Source organism: Capricornis sumatraensis, chromosome 14, assembly GCF_032405125.1.
Source record: "Capricornis sumatraensis isolate serow.1 chromosome 14, serow.2, whole genome shotgun sequence".
Classification (NCBI taxonomy): domain Eukaryota; kingdom Metazoa; phylum Chordata; class Mammalia; order Artiodactyla; family Bovidae; genus Capricornis; species Capricornis sumatraensis.
In genome coordinates, this window is record NC_091082.1 from 31,867,080 (window position 1) to 31,884,218 (window position 17,139).

General features: G+C 50.4%; 1 protein-coding gene across 1 annotated transcript; it reads left to right on the forward strand.

The window, feature by feature from the left end:
• Positions 1-10,711: 10,711 nt before the first annotated feature.
• HLX (H2.0 like homeobox) lies at positions 10,712-16,293 on the forward strand. The gene is made up of 4 exons (XM_068986191.1): positions 10,712-11,769; positions 12,569-12,748; positions 13,486-13,670; positions 15,469-16,293. The coding sequence occupies exons 1-4, from the start codon at positions 11,178-11,180 to the stop codon at positions 15,970-15,972; spliced, it is 1,461 nt and encodes a 486-aa protein (XP_068842292.1). The 5' UTR covers positions 10,712-11,177; the 3' UTR covers positions 15,973-16,293.
• Positions 16,294-17,139: the final 846 nt, after the last annotated feature.

Genomic DNA, 17,139 nt, shown 5'->3' on the forward strand with positions numbered 1-17,139 from the left:
AGTATATAAGAACCAATACACAATGGTGCTTCTTGCAGAATTGATTGTGATCATAGTGGAGAAACAACTAGAAACCTAGTCAGTGCCCATCAATACAGGGATGATATATTATCACACATTCACATTACAGAATGTTATCCAAATCAAAAGCAATGAGAAACAGAGGAAAAATCAAATTAAATCCCGCGATTTTCAACAGGAGCAACAAAGCCCTGGAAATAGAAAGCACAATAGTGTAGTTCACAAAGGAAGGCCATGAATCCCACCCAGCAGCACAAAGAACGTTAGATGCTGACATTCAAGCCTCTCTCTCTCAGTTCTTCTTGGGTTTTCTCTCGGATAAGTTTTCTTCTCCTAATGGCAAGCTGGGCATCCAGACATATATTTTTCTCTGAACTGGTAATTCTGGGGAAACAGAGATATCCTGTTTTTCATCATCTCCATCCATCTTGGAAAAGGACTCTGATTGGTCCCACTCTTATAAACTTGTCATATACTTGTTCCGTGCAGGGTCCCATAATTTACAACTCAAACTCTGGGGAAGAAGCTGGGTTGTTTCCAAATGGGAGCATGCTAGACTGATCAAAAAAGTAACAGATGGGGACTTCCCTGGTGGTTCAGTGGCTAAGACTCTGAGCTCCCATGCAGAGGGTCTGGGTTCGATCCCAGGTCACGAAACCAGATTCCACATGCTGCAACAAAGATCCTGTGTGCCGCAACCGAGATCTGGTGCAGCCAAACAAGCAAATAAATAAAATAAACAAATAAAAAGTTAACAGATGTTCACTATGATACCCACCTATCTTTTCTCTATGCATATGCATGTATTAGTAGAGTTCAGCTCATAATGCTAATAAAAATACTTGAACATGTAGTGCATTTTCCTATACTACTGAAAACTTTTCATAACCTTCAATTCTCTATGAAATTGATTGCAAAGAGAGAAGGGGACTTACTTAACCTCTTGCCTTTCATATTTCTGCATTCTATTGGTACTGCTGTATAAAGCCAAATATTTTGGGTAAGGGGAAGACCCACGTGTGTGGAAGCAGACTCTCCCACTAATTCAACAGCCCCATTCAGTGGTAAGAACAAAGGAAACTGTCAAGTTATGAATAAAAGGAGTGAAGGGAGCATTGCTTCCCACCTCTCTGTCTATTGACTTAGTTCCATACACAGAAAGGGAACAAAGGCAAGAGAATAGGTGGGCGGCAGTAGACGCGAGAGACTAAGATGGATCAATTGAGATATGGAATCAAGGAGCCAACTCATTATTTCAACCATAAACTTGTCCACCAATGTTTCTTGAACACCTGATATGTATCTGGCACTTTGCTAGGTACATAAACACAGGCCCTGTCCTTGGAGGAGAGGCAGAGGACAGGTAGAAAACAAATGATTACAAATGTGATGAGGACCACTTCCAAGAGGTTCTTAGACCTACAGGCTGGACCAAAGGAGGGGCAGATCTAACTTAGCTGGGAAATCAGGGGAGGCTTTCTTGAGGAAGTGTCCTTTACACTGACAGCTGAAAGGTAAATGAGTGGGCTACACAGAGGTTTAGTCAGGAAAAGGTCCTGCAAAGACCCCACAGCAGAGAAGGCATGGTGTGCTCACAGGACCTAGAGAAGGCTGACTCAGTTTCATCCAGAGGGAAAAGATGGTGGAACCAGATGGGTCTGGGCCAGTGACCAGAGCATGCAGAGCATTGGAGGAGATGTGCAGGATTAGAGACTGTATGCTAAGGGCAGTGGAAAGCCACTCTTGGGCTTTGGCGAGAGGAAGGATATGATTAAAAATGAGTTGTTAGTAGATCCCTTGGTTTGCGGAATAGAGAGCAGACTGGAGGGGGACAAGGATGGCTGCAGGAAGGCCAGTAGGAGGCTCCATAATAGTTTAGGGGAGGATGGATGCTGGCTGGATTGAGGTGGGGGTCAGGCTACAGAGAGAAGTTGAAGGTTTTTTGATATCCTCGAGAGCGGGAAGACTGATTAGATGTGGTGAATGAGTGAAAAAAGAGTCCAGGGTGACTATCAGATTTGGGTTAAAAAACCAAACAGAGGCTGTGGTGCCTTTACCAAGAACCTCGGAGGCGAAAGAGTTTGTGAAGATAAATGATGATCTCAGTGTGGGATGTGTCTGGTGTGAGGCACAAGTGCGACAAACAAGTAGGGAGTTTGAGTAGGGGGGCTCCATATACACAGAAGAGTCAGGGAGTTATTCATATGAACTCAATGCCAAGCCAACGTTTTAGGAGCGCTTGCCCCTGAATTAGGTGGAGAACTGTCAACCATTCACCCTCTTCCATGTGGGAAAGAAGAGTCAACCTGTGTGTGCCACCTGTGCAGGCCAGCTTCATCTTTGTGTCATTTTCTGCTCACATGGTTTCCCATTTAGTGATATCAGGGAGCATCTGAAATGTTCGTGTTCTTTTAAGGAATTAAAAAATATTTCTTTATGGTTGCGCCTGGTCTTCATTGCTGCGTGCAGCCTTTCTCTAGTTGCAGCCAGCAAGGGCTACTCTCTGTTGTGGGGCTTGGGCTTCTCATTTTAGTGGCTTCTCTTGTCTCAGAGCACAGTCGTCAGTAGTTGCGGCACGTGGGCTCAGTAGTTGTGGTGAATGGGCTTAGTTGCCCCGGGGGCATGTGGGATCTTCCCGGAGCAGGGATCCAACCCACGTTCCCCGCATTGGCAGGTGGATTTTCAACCACTGGACTATCAAAGAGGTTTAAATGTTAGTATTCTTGAAAGAAAACTTCTTTCCTTTGTGGATTCTGAAAAAAAAAAGAAGGAAAAACACAACGAACAAACAACACCGTGGGGCGCATCAAGGGAAGAACTATGCTCTAACGTGGCAGTTGGTTCTGGAATGGTTTCTTCTCCATCACCAAGAGACCTCATATAGTCTGAGTGTTGGGATTTCTCACTTTGCTGGTAAAGCACTGTTAAGGCTAACAACTAAATGAACAATAAGATAAACCTCCTGAAGATTAAATCCCTGGTGGTGGTGGACAGGGAGCACGCAGTCGTGTTCAACTCTTTGCTACCCCATAGACTGTAGCCCACCAGGCTCCTCTGACCATGGGATTTTCCAAGCAAGTATACTGGAGTGACTTGCCATGCCTTCCTCCAGGGGGTCTTCCTGACCGAGGGATCGAACCCACATCTACTGCATCTCCTGCATCTCCTGCATTAGTAGGCAGATTCTTTACCATTGAGCCACCTGGGAAGTCAACACTAATTGTATTCTATTCTCTACAAAATGAGGGTACTGAAATACAATTATGTTACAAACCTTGCCTTCCCCAACAGGCTCATGGCCACCCCAAATGATCAAATTGGGCTTTTGTAAATACTTCTGTTTTGAACCTATCAGCTTATTCATCTGAGCCTGATTACAAACAGACAGTGAGCCCTGAGTTCAAAAGTATAAATTCAAGCACAACTGATCACTTGGAAGAAACATGAAAATTTTGTCAGCATCTCCCAAGGGAGGAAGCAGCCACACAAGAAAATGCAAACCATAAAGCTGAATGTTAAATTCTCATCAAGCACCCCATCTTCGAATTTGTGATTGAATGTGATTATACAGTATGTGTTCTAACAGGGACTGTTTAAATGAAGTCACTGAGTATCCTGCCTACTCTATCTTCTAAACTTTTTGAATTCATCCTCTCTCCCCACCTTTACCTCCATCTACACTTCAGGCCACCCCTATTTCTCTCAGGAACAAAGTTTCCGTAACCAGGCTGAGGTAGGTGGATAGTGGTTAGCAGGAAGATCCCATTTCCACTGGGGTCTTTGTGACCCTGGACTTGCCTTTCTACTTCTTTATGATTCTGATTCTCTTTTAAGACCCATGAAGAGAGTATTATAGTCACTTTTTAATACCCAAGATTCAGATAAAAGAACATGAAATAACTAGAATACAGCTATACTGCTCTATCTCTGGGATTCAAAAGTGAAAGGTTATCTTTTTTGTGTGTATTTCAGTTGGGCATTGAAATCCTATAAAACTATTTGGTGCTGATGGGGGGAAATGAATGGCAGAGCTCTGGGGTTTGAAGTACCCATCTTTGCTTCTTTGTTACTATTTAGAGAACTTGTAGACAGAGGACAGCCCCTAGAAGAACTCTAAAATGCCATTTGTAGAGATGTGGATGGACCTAGAGTCTGTCATACAGAGTGAAGTAAGTCAGAAAGAGAAAAGCAGATCTCTAATATTAATGCATATGGGGATCTAGAAAACGTATAGATGAACCAATTTCTAGGGCAGGAATAGAGATGCAGACATAGAGAAAGGGCATGTAGACACAGGGGGAGAAGGGAAGGGTGAGATGAGCTGAGAGATTAGGGCTGACATATATACACTGCCCTGTGTAAAACAGACAGCTAGTGGGAAGGTGCTGTATAGCACACGGAGCTCAGTCTGGTCCTCTGTGATGTCCTAGAGCGGATGGGATGGGGTAGGGTGTATACATGTATACCTGTAGATGGTTTACTTTGTTGTACAGCAGAAACTAACACAAAATTGTAAAGCGATCATATGCCAATAAAAATGTAAAAAAAAAAATCCATTCTGCAATTTCCCTCTTTAGTTTCCTGCAAGGAGCCCATGCCCAGTGCTCTCACGCTCCTCCCTCTGTTCCACTAAGGCCTGAGCCCTTGTCTGCTTGTCATGCTCACAATATCCTTCTGTCCTCCCCCTGCAAAGGCTCTGTGCCCTCAGACTGGTGCACAATGAAAAGGATCAGATACATGAATTTATAGTAAGATGCCTCATCTCCAAAGAGGAAAATCCTCCAAGAGTAGCATTTCAGCTACCTTGAGGAGAGGGGGAGAGAAACAATATGAACCTAGGGTCTTCGAAACACCTCTAATCACAATTTAGTGGTGTGATCACCAATCTGTTCTTGTTTAACAGTGTTCCTGTGACAATCCCTGTGTTAGACACAGTTCTACACTCTAGCCCCTCGCCTGAAACTGATGCACATTCAGATGGAGGGCAGAGAGTTTTTCCTCTGAATAAACCATTTCCCCTAAAGAAATTGGCCAAGGGGCATAGCTCTGGCTGATGAGTCAGAAAGTGTAGCCTTTGCTCCCTGCAACACCATTTCCTAACCATGTAACCTTAGACAAGCCACTTAACCTCTCTGAGGGGCAACTTCCTAAACTCACATGAGGAGGGATAATAATACCTCCTCTTCATTCTTACAATGGGTTATTTTAAAAAATAAGTAAAATAATAAATGTGAGCTGGCCTTGAGATCTGTAAAATGTAAGGTATTAGAACTGAAGGCTGACAACTTCCCTCACCCCGTCTGGTGATTTCAAAGACATCCTACAAGATCTTTCCATATTGTCCGCAATATGGAAGGAAGCAGCTGCTGGTCCAAGCCAATTTTAGAAACTTGCATTTTTGCAAAAGGAAGAGTCAGCTCTCATCACAGCAATGTCGCTGGCAAAGGACGAGCGCTACTAGACGACGATGCAGAGATGGCCCAGCAGGTGTCAGTAGAGAACCAACTTTTGGTAAGAAGCGGGCTCATTGAGGGGATGAGGTGATGCAGGGACTTGAGCTGTAATAGGACTGGCAGGATTCCACCCTTAAATTCAGAGCTGTCTCAATTCTGGAAGAGCAGAACTGGCACCACTGAGATGGGGACAGCCCTTGGGCTCTATCTACATTAAACTGAGAATCCTTTCCCTTCAGAGGATTCCTTCTCACTCCTGCCTCTTAATCTGGGAGTAATTAAGTCCCTCCTCTGTTCTTAGAACCCATTCTATAACTTGGGAATATTATCTCAAAGGAAAGGAAAGCTTTGCTTGTCTAGATAAATGTTCTTCTGGGAATGCCTTTTCTCTCTCCCTCTCAACACCAGAGTTGTCTTTTAACATACAATTTTCACCTACACCTGCTTCTCCTACCTTAACATTCGACTCACTCCCTAGATGTCAAATCTCAGCTATTCAGATTCAATACCTCAAGCAGCAAATCCAGCTTCTACAAGGCAAGCGACTAATATGTGGAGAAGAAGTGAGAATGGTTCCGGCTACCACACAGAAACTTGTTGAATGAAGTACTAAATTGTTTCCATGTTAAGATGGTCTCTCTTAACTTACTCTTACGAGGACATGACTTCACTGCACATATATGTGAGTCTATGTTATAAATGCCACGTGGAAATGGGTTCTATCATTATGCCTTATGAGGTCTGAGGTCTTTCTTGGCTGAGTGTGGAGAAATGACTTGGAGAGACAGAGATACTGCGTTTTACAACAGCAGAAAGCTCCAAACTGCCTGGAGAAAACCCCAAACTGCCTGTCCTTCCCCAGTCTCTAAGATCCCCAGTGATTTGTGTGTGTGTGTGTGTGTGTGTGTGTGTGTGTGTGTGTGTGTGTGTAAGAAAGAGAGAGGGAGAGAGAGAGAGAAAGAGGGAGAGGGGAAGTACTTGTATGTGAAGTGGTATATCCTATTCATGGGATAAAAGAAATATGTGAGAAACTCTATGAGAAGAAAAGCTAAGTGAGACCAGACCCAAAAGGCTGTCTGCAGCTCCAAAACCGGTCCTGTTGGCAAGAGGTCAGGGCAGGGCTATGGCCACATAAAGAGATGGCCACCTGTGAGTCTGCCTCACCTGGGAAATGAGAAAAGGAATAAATCAAGTGGCTATGAACTTTGTGGTCCTAACACATTGTTAATCACCTTTCCTAACCCCTATCAAAGTCTAACTATCTTTTAAAACTCAGGAACTATATTAACTTCCGGAATATTAAGGTCTCCAGAACAAGGGCATTATGGCCTATTTAGAATAATTCAAGGGATGTGTGTGTGTCTAGAGTCCTAAACTCTAGTACATAGTATCCATAAGGAACCGAAGGCCCGCACCCACTTCTAAATGCAAGCACTGGCCCAGCAGTCTGTAAATCTCGGGCTGGCAGAATGACAGGCAGAATATACTCAGATTCCTACATTGCTGCAAACCTCTCACATCCGGCAAACTGGGTAAGCTAAGTTTTCTTCTTATTTTGACTGTGAATATTTAATTATTTCCATCCTTTCCTTTGTTTGAAAAAGTATTTAAAATTAAGATTGTGTGTAAAGGGGTCCCAAATCCACAGAGCAACTAACTTGTGCGTTATTCTGCTCAGAATCCAAAAGCAAGAACAAAAGCAGAAGGCACATCTGGACAGCTGAAGCCCTTGAAGAGTTATGTAACAGGCAAAGCTCAACATTTACTCTGCTTGAGTTTTTATGCTCAGTGGGTGTGTATCTGTGTCCCCAAGTTTAGGACAATAATTTGCATTGGTGGTTTAAGGATGGAGACTTGGAATACAGCACAAGCAGAGGGCAATGGGACCCATCTCTTGCTTCAGTCAATGCATAAAGCTCTGATTTAGAAGGGAAGGGTCGTATGCATTAAAGACAGCTCTTGGAATTGATTCGATGCCATTGTGGCATCTCCGCCTCTAGCGTCCCTCCTCCCTGCCCCCTACCACCCAAAGTTGTTAAACCTTTTAGTATAAACCACTACCTCTGTTGCTCTATTGTCAATTGCAGTTTGCCCAGTGTAGCTATGCAAACGTCTTTCGTCTGAGCTTCCTCAAAAGACAGCGCTGCCAAATTTAAGCTCAAGTTAATTTGGTTCAGTCCAGCCCTCTTCGCTTCTGCTAGAACCCGGAATCCGCGGCTACCAGGCCCCCGGAGCCCTCGCCTCTGCCCCCAGGGCCTCGGCCTGTCTCAATTGCTCTGGACCGGTTCATTTCGCCACAGCCCGGAGCCGCTCGGAAAGCAAAGATTAAAGGGGAAAGTCGCAGCTGTATATTTATATTTTCATTGCTAGAAGGGAATTGATTTCCGCGCATTTATTTTGGTAGTTGTAATACACAAGGGCGGATTTGCGTCACCCGAGCAACTTGTCGGTGGAGATAAAGTTGCACAAATATTGAAAGGGGAAGTGCTAGGAGTCATTATAGAGTTTTTCTCCGGAAGAAATAAGGATTTCTGCAGTATCCTAAAATACTAAGGCCGCTTCTATTTTGAGCCCAATCTCGCAGGCACATCCGCTCATTTAGCCGGAGTTTGAGCCCATCAAAAAACAGGAGATGACCTGAACTCTGGCGAGTCCAGGGTTTCCTGCTGGCTTTCTTGGTTCTGAGAGGGTGGAGGGAGTAGGGAGGAGGAGGAGATTCTGAGCACTCAAAAGAGGGCGAGGGGCTCGCAGAGTCGGAGCCTGGGCCAAAGGCATGTGGAGGGGAGGCAGAAAGGGGTTCCAAAGGTTTCCTTTTTCGCGTTTCCCTCCGGGAGCTCCTGGTGGGTCTGAGAGGCGCTGATGCGGTTGCAATGAAACCGAGAGTAATGAAGGGCACACTGGTTGGGCTGCAATTTTCAGTCAGGCCGTGCGGGTTTGGCGGACAGAGAGAAGTGGGAGGCAGGGTTAGGAGTCTGCGGGGAAAATGCGCCCTGTGGCCCCATCCTCGCCCCTTCTGCCCCAGGCCTTGAAATGCTGCAGATGCGGGTAGTGGGCTCCGCTGGAAACCCGCAGAGCCCACGTTCCGCCCCGCATGCATCCCGCGCGGGTTCCCGAGGGTCGCTTCGCATTTGCGGGCGGACTGCCTGGGGTGAGGCCTAAATGCTCCTCTTTTCGAACTGTGAGTTTGTGCTTAGGCCGTGGCTTCAGTGCTCGCAGCGGAATTGGAAGTGACACCAGAAAAAAGGGGAGGAAGAGAGGGCTCCAGGCCGCCCCTACACACGCTGGCGCTAGTGTCTTTCTCCGAGGGCAGCGAAGTTACACAGAGGCCGCGCCCTCCCTCTAGAGTCTCCCTGGAATCCTCAGCGTATTCCTGCGAAGCCTGCACTGGAGCCCTTTAAGGAGGGTCCAACATCTCAGGTGGCTTTATACTCGTCTACCTCTTTGTCTCTGGCTAGAAACTAAAGGGCTGGTCTTCCTGCATTTCTCTTGCCCCAGGTGCCCATGACCTTAGCAGATCACCCCACTCCTACCCCCTTTCAGTCTCTGGACATAAGATCTCTTTCCCGGCTCCACGGAGCAGGGCAAGAAACCCTCTTGAGTAAGAGAGGGAGGGAGAGACAGAGGACAGAGAGAGACAGAAGCTGGTTGGGGAGAGGGGCGGGGCGGTGTTGTTCTCAAAGCTGACTGGTCACAAATAATTGATTAGTGATTGTTACATTCCTGGAGAGAGCCAAAAGCTTAAAATGACAGCATCTGCAACCAGTGACCAGAAACCACTAGCCCAAACCCCGAACTCGAGATGGGCATGGCAAATTCAGTTGTCTTCCTGGGTTTCTTTGGTAAAGACCTGTTAGTACTGAAGTGAAATTTTAAAATGCCACAGAAACTTTATGGCAACGATACTGAAAGTTTGGGCAGGAAAATGCCACAGAAGCACGGAAGTTCTATTAGAAGATGCCTGTTAGGACAATCGAAAACAAAAGATTTCGTGGCTTCATTATTAATATCATTTTATTTTCTTCCTGAAAATGTGCAAGAACTCATGTGGGTGGCCTGTGGTTTATTTGGGAGAGGGGTGGGGAAATCCATTCTGACTCTAATTTAAAAGAGAACGAATTCTCAAAATAGAGATGTTGATGTTGCAGAAAACCCCCGCTACACCGACTCTGTGCTCCAAAGACCCCAAGTGCGAATAGAAGGCGTCCGCTCCCACTGCAGCTTTTCCTGCGACCAGGCCTAAGGGGTTCCCTGGGGAAACAGTCGCAGCAACGAAAGCAGCATTTAACCCCAAGGAAATCGACTCTTGTGGGCACTTGCAAAACAACGGACGCCACGTGATCGGGGATGTGGCGGAGGAGGGAGGGTGACATTTCCTACAAGGTGCAGCAGAGGAGGGGACGCGCGTGCCGCGCTCCCGGGTTTCGGACGGCGGCCTGTTTTGTTGTCCCTGAGGCTCGAGGGGTGGGGAGGGGAGAAGGTTTGGCTGCTTCCAAGGGAGGCGTTCGGAGACATCCGTTTTATTTTGTTTGAAAAGTTACTCGTTCAAGTTGTCAGTGTGTGACAGCTCAGAATAAAGCTCATTTGCGAGCGTCCCTCCTCTCTTCCCTGAGGATCTCCGCGGCCGGGAAGCAGACGAGGTGCTCATTTGCGGGGGGCGGGGGAGGGGGTGCTCAGTGCCTCTGCACTTGCGCGCGATAGCCCAGGGCAGGGCCGCGTGTGGGCCGGGACCTACGAAAGACTGAGCTTGGTAGAGGACACCTACTCTCGGGGATAGAGGCCGACTGGAGAAAAATCGGGCCGAGAGAAGTAAAGAGAGGAGGGAACCTTGGGCTCCGTCAGCGTTCTAGGAGGCCGGCTTTGTACCCTCGAAAATAGGCAGGAGCACCAGTTTCCTTGAGAGAGCGCTCCAGGAGCGCTGTGGCCAACTTTCCGCGCCTGGTGCTGATTCGGAGCCGTAGAAGTTAGTGGGAGGTTAGGACTCCCTGGAGCAGCAGTTCGGCCCCCTGCTCTTTGCAGAGTGCGCGCCTAACGCAGCTCAGCCCACGCGGCAGCAGCAAACAGTTTGGCGTGGCCGGGGCGTGGCCGAGGGGACGGGACACGCCCCCTTTCCCAGTTCCCCTCCGTTTCCCACTCCCCATTGGTTGCCAGCGTGGCCAATGAGCGCTTGGATCGAGGTCCTACCCCGGGTCTGACTCGAAAGCTCCTGCCAAAACTTTGGGAGTTTTTAGAGAGGAGTTTTTTTTTCCCCCCTCTCTTATTTTTTTTTTTTTCAAACTAACGGATTATTATTGTTGTTGTTTTAAATTTAGCTCTTAAGGCTTAGCTGTTTGGGTGTTTCTTTCGGTGCCCGATTCCCGTCTCCCCGGCTTCCCTGGCGTTCGTGCAGTCGCGGCCCCCGCCCGCCTAGCCGCTCCAGCGCCCCTGGTTCGCCTTCCAGCCCGCGGGGAGCGCGGGCGCCGCGCCGCCTTTAAAGTGAGGCCAGGGGCCGAGGCTGTGGCCGGCCGGCCGGGATCCGGCCCTCGCCTCCTCCCTCCGTGGCGCTAGGGCTCCCTGGCCTGTCTGCAGTTCGGACGGAGACGAGTAAGCGGAGCGTCCCCGGAGGGGCTGCTGCCTTCCCCCGGATTTAGCGTTCCTCTCCCCGCGCACCCACCCATCTACCCGGCCGAGCCAGGCCGCGGCGGCCTCTCGGCGCACCCCGCCAGAATGTTCGCCGCCGGGCTGGCTCCCTTCTACGCGTCCAACTTCAGCCTGTGGTCGGCCGCCTATTGCTCCTCTGCCGGCCCTGGCGGCTGCTCCTTCCCTCTGGACCCCGCTGCCGTCAAGAAACCCTCCTTCTGCATCGCGGACATCCTGCACGCGGGTGTTGGGGAGCCCGGGGCGACCCCGGAGGGTCTGGCGGGGGCCTCGGCTGCTGCCCTCACCGCGCACTTGGGATCGACTCACCCGCACGCCTCTTTCCAAGCTGCCGCCAGATCCCCGCTTCGACCCACCCCGGTGGTGGCGCCCTCCGAAGTCCCTGCTGGCTTCCCTCAGCGACTGTCCCCGCTCTCAGCCGCCTACCACCACCATCACCCACAGCAACAACAGCAGCAGCAACAACCGCAGCAGCAACAGCCTCCGCCTCCACCCCGGGCTGGCGCCTTGCAGCCCCCGGCCTCTGGGTCGCGGGTGGTCCCTAACCCCCACCATAGCGGCTCCGCCCCGGCCCCCTCCAGCAAGGACCTCAAGTTTGGAATTGACCGCATTTTGTCTGCAGAATTTGACCCCAAAGTCAAGGAAGGCAACACACTGAGAGGTAGGTCTTGGGAGAGAGGCTGCAGGCCTCTGATCAGGGAACTGACGCACTCGCGGATCCCTCGGGCCGTTTGGGATGCCTTTGAGTGTTTTTAGGATTAAGAACAAGTTGGTAGAATGAGGGAAAAGGAAATGAATTGTAAGGAGACTGTGAAGCATTAGGTTTGAAACTCACTTGCTCTACGTTTTTTTTTTTTTAATAAAAAATAAAAACCACGAAGAACCCAGGGATGCTTTAAAAACACACAGTCACAGAATCAATATTCATAAAAATTGTTGGAGTAAATATTTGCTCAAAGGACTATCAAATGTGTGTCTCTTTAATCACATATCTGGAGAGAGAACTACATTATTGGAGAGGAAAAGCCCTTTTGGGGAACAGTTTTGCTTCCTTTGGTCTGATTTCTGGTGCAATTCCACCCAAGAACTGTAGATGAACAATACTGACTGAACTCCCAAGAGGAGAGAGCAGAGGGCTTCTTTGAGGGGGGACGGTTTAGTCCTATGGAATTCTTGGAAGACACCTGAAGGTGTCTTGTTTAGGCCTCTTTGCCAAAAGCCCTCCCTAGTTACACGCATGGATGTGGACCTACAGGGCACACACAGGAACATTTCGTGCCCTGCCCTTTGGCCAGTGTACGGAGAGAGGCGTCTCGGGGACTGGAGACAGAGGTCTCTCACGACTTCGCTCCAGGAAAGCGGAATGGAGGGGGTGTTGGGCGGCAGAGAGAAGCAAATTCCAGAGAGTGTGAGTGTGGGTCTGTGGAGGGATAACACCCCTTCTTTTCCCTTGTCCCCAGATCTCACGTCGCTGCTCACCGGCGGGCGGCCCGCGGGGGTGCATCTTTCCGGCCTGCAGCCCTCCGCCGGCCAGTTCTTCGCGTCTCTAGATCCCATTAATGAGGCCTCTGCCATCCTGAGTCCCTTAAGTTCGAACCCGAGAAATTCAGTTCAACATCAGTTTCAAGACACATTTCCAGGTACGGAAACCCTCCCGAGCGCCCGCCTCACGCTTAGGTCGACGCCCACACCTCCTGGAGTTTCACGTGCACGCCGCGGTTTAGGAATCCCGGAGTTGACGGAGTTGACGCGGGAGGCTACCGCGTCCAGAGAGAAAGCGACAGATTTCCCAGGAAGCTAGCTCAGTCTTTTGTAGCCTGGGAGATGGGGGAGCTTGGGGAGTCAAGAAAGTGTGTGGGGGGCAGGTGGGGTGATGGGGAAAGGGCTTTCCCTAGTCATTTCTCCCTAGAGGGTGGTTTGAAAGTGCAGCAAGTGGTGTTGCTTGTTAACATACACACATTTTGGAATGACCTCAAACACTTTTGCGCACCTGGGCACGGATGCGAGTGCACAGACACACACGAGTAGAGAATCGAGGCTGTCATCTTTGGATCCTTTAGGCCCAAGGATTATTTTCGCCCACTCTGAGAATGACTGATGGTCACGCATTCGGTTTATGTCTTTCCTTTGGAATTAACCGACGAAGCCCCGGGCTTGTCCACTCCACACTCCCGTTAGGCCTTCCGCCTATGGTCTTATGAGCCCTAAGTTTCCTCTTTAGAGAGGCCATTCCGCGCCTGCGTGAAAGGGCTTTCAGAGCCGACTGTTGAGGCAAAACAATTTCAAGCATCGTGTGAGCCCCAGGCGCGCAGGCCGCGACAGAGCACTAACTGGGCCCTTCTGTCTCTCTCCTGTTCCGGCTCCCCTCTGCTGGCAGGTCCCTACGCCGTGCTCACGAAGGACACCATGCCTCAGACGTACAAGAGAAAGCGCTCGTGGTCTCGGGCAGTCTTCTCTAACCTGCAGAGAAAAGGTCTGGAGAAAAGGTTTGAGATTCAGAAGTACGTGACCAAGCCGGACCGAAAGCAGCTGGCCGCGATGCTGGGTCTCACGGATGCGCAGGTAAGCCCGCTCCGGCCCCGCCGCACAGCAGCTCTCGGCCTAGCCCCAAGACCCCTCCGCCTGGCCTGACTCTCCTTTTGCGGTGGAAACAGTAAATCTTGAATTTCACGAGGCTTCGTGGACTTCTCAACTTGAGAGGGAGAGAGGAAGAGGGTAGGGGGAGAAGGGCAGAAAGAATAGCCCACCCTAAAGATATATGTCACAAGCTGCCGCATGTTTACTTTGGCCAACAAGGGAAAGCCTGTTGCTGAGAAAGCAAATAGGCCTCCGGAGATAATAACTATGTACTCCAGTGTGGCGCAGTTGGCTGTAGGGGGCAGTTTCAGAAGAGATAAAAATCCAACGTCAAGAGATTGTTGTTGTTGTTTTTTCCCCTCCTCTTATCCTCCCTCCCTCCTCCTTCTGCTACTGCTGGATTGTGAAATCCCCAGTTGTGAGGAAGTGAAAACATCATTTCAAACGGAATTACTTAGCCCCAGTAGGGTGAGAAGTCCACTTGGAGCGGCCACAGTCAGTCCCATTTTCTAATGGCCTGATGGGAGGGGGCCAGTGAGGAAGAGAAAGAAAAAAAAAGATTTTCTTAGAGCGCCCAAGAGCATTACACCAGGTTCTGCCTACTTGAGTTTTTTTGTTCGTTTGTTTGTTTGGTTTGTTTTTTAAGAAAAATTTTCAAATAGCAAATCTATTGTGCCTGAATTCAATTTTTTCCTCTTCTCAAGTTCAAGACCTGTATTTTTATTTTTTAAGTTTTGAAAATAAAGAGTCACAGTTCTTCCTTACCTCACAGCAGTAGCCCTTGCTTCCTGGGTGCTGAATATTCTGAACAGGGCAGAAGCCAAAGGCATTTTTTCACAGCTCCCTTAGCCCACCCCCTCCTTCTGTCCTTCATTACACAACTCCCTTCCCCAGCACACACACTGGAGGAGCCCAGCCGTTTTCCACCAGCTGTGGATGTTATTTTTAAAAGGGAAGCTGGGACTTGTGTGAAAGCATTGGGTCCCCCAGGGGATTATATATTTATATAGATTCTCCAAACCATCCCTACCCCCTTCCTCCACTTTGCACAGGTTTAATGCCAGCGTTTTCTGAGCCCTCAGAAGGATTAGTTTATCTCAGGCAGGGGCAGGGTCCTTATCAGTCTCTGAGTACACACACACCAAGAAAATGCTCTTTTACTGAAGGTCGATTGGTGCTCCCATGCCACTAGGATTAACTCTTTGAATCCCCTTCCCCTTGTTTCTCAGGGTTCCTCCTTAAAAAGAAATACTTTTGTACTGACTTGCCTTCTGTAATGGCGGTAGAGGATCGGCAGACTTAGCAAGGATTCTTAACAGTGGGCCACCAAACCCTTGAAATTGTGTGTAAAATCTTGGGTATATGTGCATTTTTCTGTGCCAGGGGTCCATAGATTAATCAGATTCGTGGCAGGGGATGGTCCTGGCTCACAGGGGGTTAAGAAGCATCGACTTAGAGTATTGATGCCCCTAGTTTGAGGGCAAGGTGCAAGGACTTGCTTTTCCAACAAGCATCCAGGTGACTTCAGGCTACAGGTCGGAGGGCCACATTTTGAGAAACAGTCCTAAGCCAAGATCCCTGGTGGTCCCCGTTGTTTCCCTCGGCTGCCTCTGGGTCCCTGCTCCTAACCCAGTACCTGGCCTGTGGCAGAGGTGCTGGGGACTCTCAGTGATGCTTTCCCGCCTTTGGGAGAGGGTCTGGGGTGCGCGAGAGTCGGATTGGAGCGAGCCTGCCTCTCATCTCCTTGTCCCTTTTTGTCTCGGCGCGGCGCGGCGCGGCGCAGGTGAAAGTGTGGTTCCAGAACCGGCGGATGAAGTGGCGGCACTCCAAGGAGGCTCAGGCCCAGAAGGACAAAGACAAGGAGGCGGGCGAGAAGCCGTCGGGCGGAGCCCCGGCCGCTGACGGCGAGCCGGAGGAGCAGAGCCCTAGCCGCTCCGAGGGCGAGGCGGAGAGCGAGAGCAGCGACCCCGAGTCACTGGACATGGCCCCCAGCGACACGGAGCGGACTGAAGGGGCCGAGCGGTCTCTGCACCAAACGACGGTCATCAAGGCCTCAGCGGCCGGCGCCCTCCTGGCCGCCAGCAGCGGAGGCAGTGGAGGCAGTGGCGGCGGCGGCGGCGGCGGCTTCAACTTCGGCGGCCTGAGTAGCGGCAGCACCACCAGCGCCGGGAGCTCCGGCAGTCACAGCAGCGGCGGCGCCTCAGAGCTGCTCCCCGCACCCCAGCCCGCCCTCAGCAGCGCCCCCAAAAGCCCCGAGCCCGTCCCAGCGCCCCTCGGCGGCCTCTAGACTGGACGAGATTGGAGGAGCCCTGCGTGCAGACCCCCAGCCTTCCAGTGTGGGCTGGATTCTGTGCCTACTCTCCAGTGGCGGCGGGGCCCCGGGGTTCCAGACGCAGCGGCGGAATTTCGCGCATCGCCGCCCTGGTCCGGTGCAGCCCACCCGGCACAGAGCCGAGGGGAGTCAGAGTGCCCCCCGTCCACCCCCAAGCGCCACCGCCAAGCTCCCAGCGCCAGACGAACACTCCTGCCCGGATACAAGCAGCTCACACTGTGAGGTGTTGGACTAAACAGTTTTCCCCGCACTAGGGGTCACGGTGCAAAGACGTGATGCACTTAGGATACCACAAACTTGTAAATAAAATGTTTACTCTGGTTTGTAAAGGCCACTTGGCTTGCTGGGGCGAGGCGGTCCTTAGGGTCTGGGATCTCCGACCTGGACTTTAGCCCCAGGCACTGCGGGGTGCAGCCGCTGGAGGTGGGGGACTAGAGCTTGGGGGGAGCATACTGCAACCCTGGAGCCAAGGTTCCATCAGTCCATAGCCCACGACAGCTGCCATGATCCAGCGATCCATGCACCAGAGTCTGACCTGGGAGCCCTGTCGGCCACAGACTCAGGCCTGTCCCACAGACGGCTTCACCAGCAGTGTGTGCACCAGCTTTCCACAGCAGCTGTAAGCAGTGTAAGCAGGGTTGGTGGAGAAGAGGGTAGTGGGGGACAAGGTTAACCTCTCCAGCGCTGGTACTGGAGTCTAGAGAGGCAATTCCAGGGCAAACCCACCCCTTGCTTGTGGATGGAGTAGGGGGACTGGGCAGGTTCGCAGTGTCCAGAGAAAAGGACCACACACTATCCGCCCGTGGTTAGGGCTGGAAGACTGAGCCTGTGATGATTTTAAAGCTGCCAAAGTATTGCATGGCAGAATGGTGATTTGTTCAAGGTCACTTCCCTGTCCCAGATTGAGGAGCCCAAACCAGAACTTGGACCTTCTGGCTCACATTTGGTCAGTGAAGGGCCTGAAACACTGCACACCATCTGTACCTCTCCCATCAGCATGTACACACATACACACACACCCACACCCACACACAGGATCTTCCAATAGATGGGTCACTGCAGGCGACCATCACCAAGCTGAGGTGGGATGAAAGGCAGTTTTCCCCTCATACTGCAAATGGA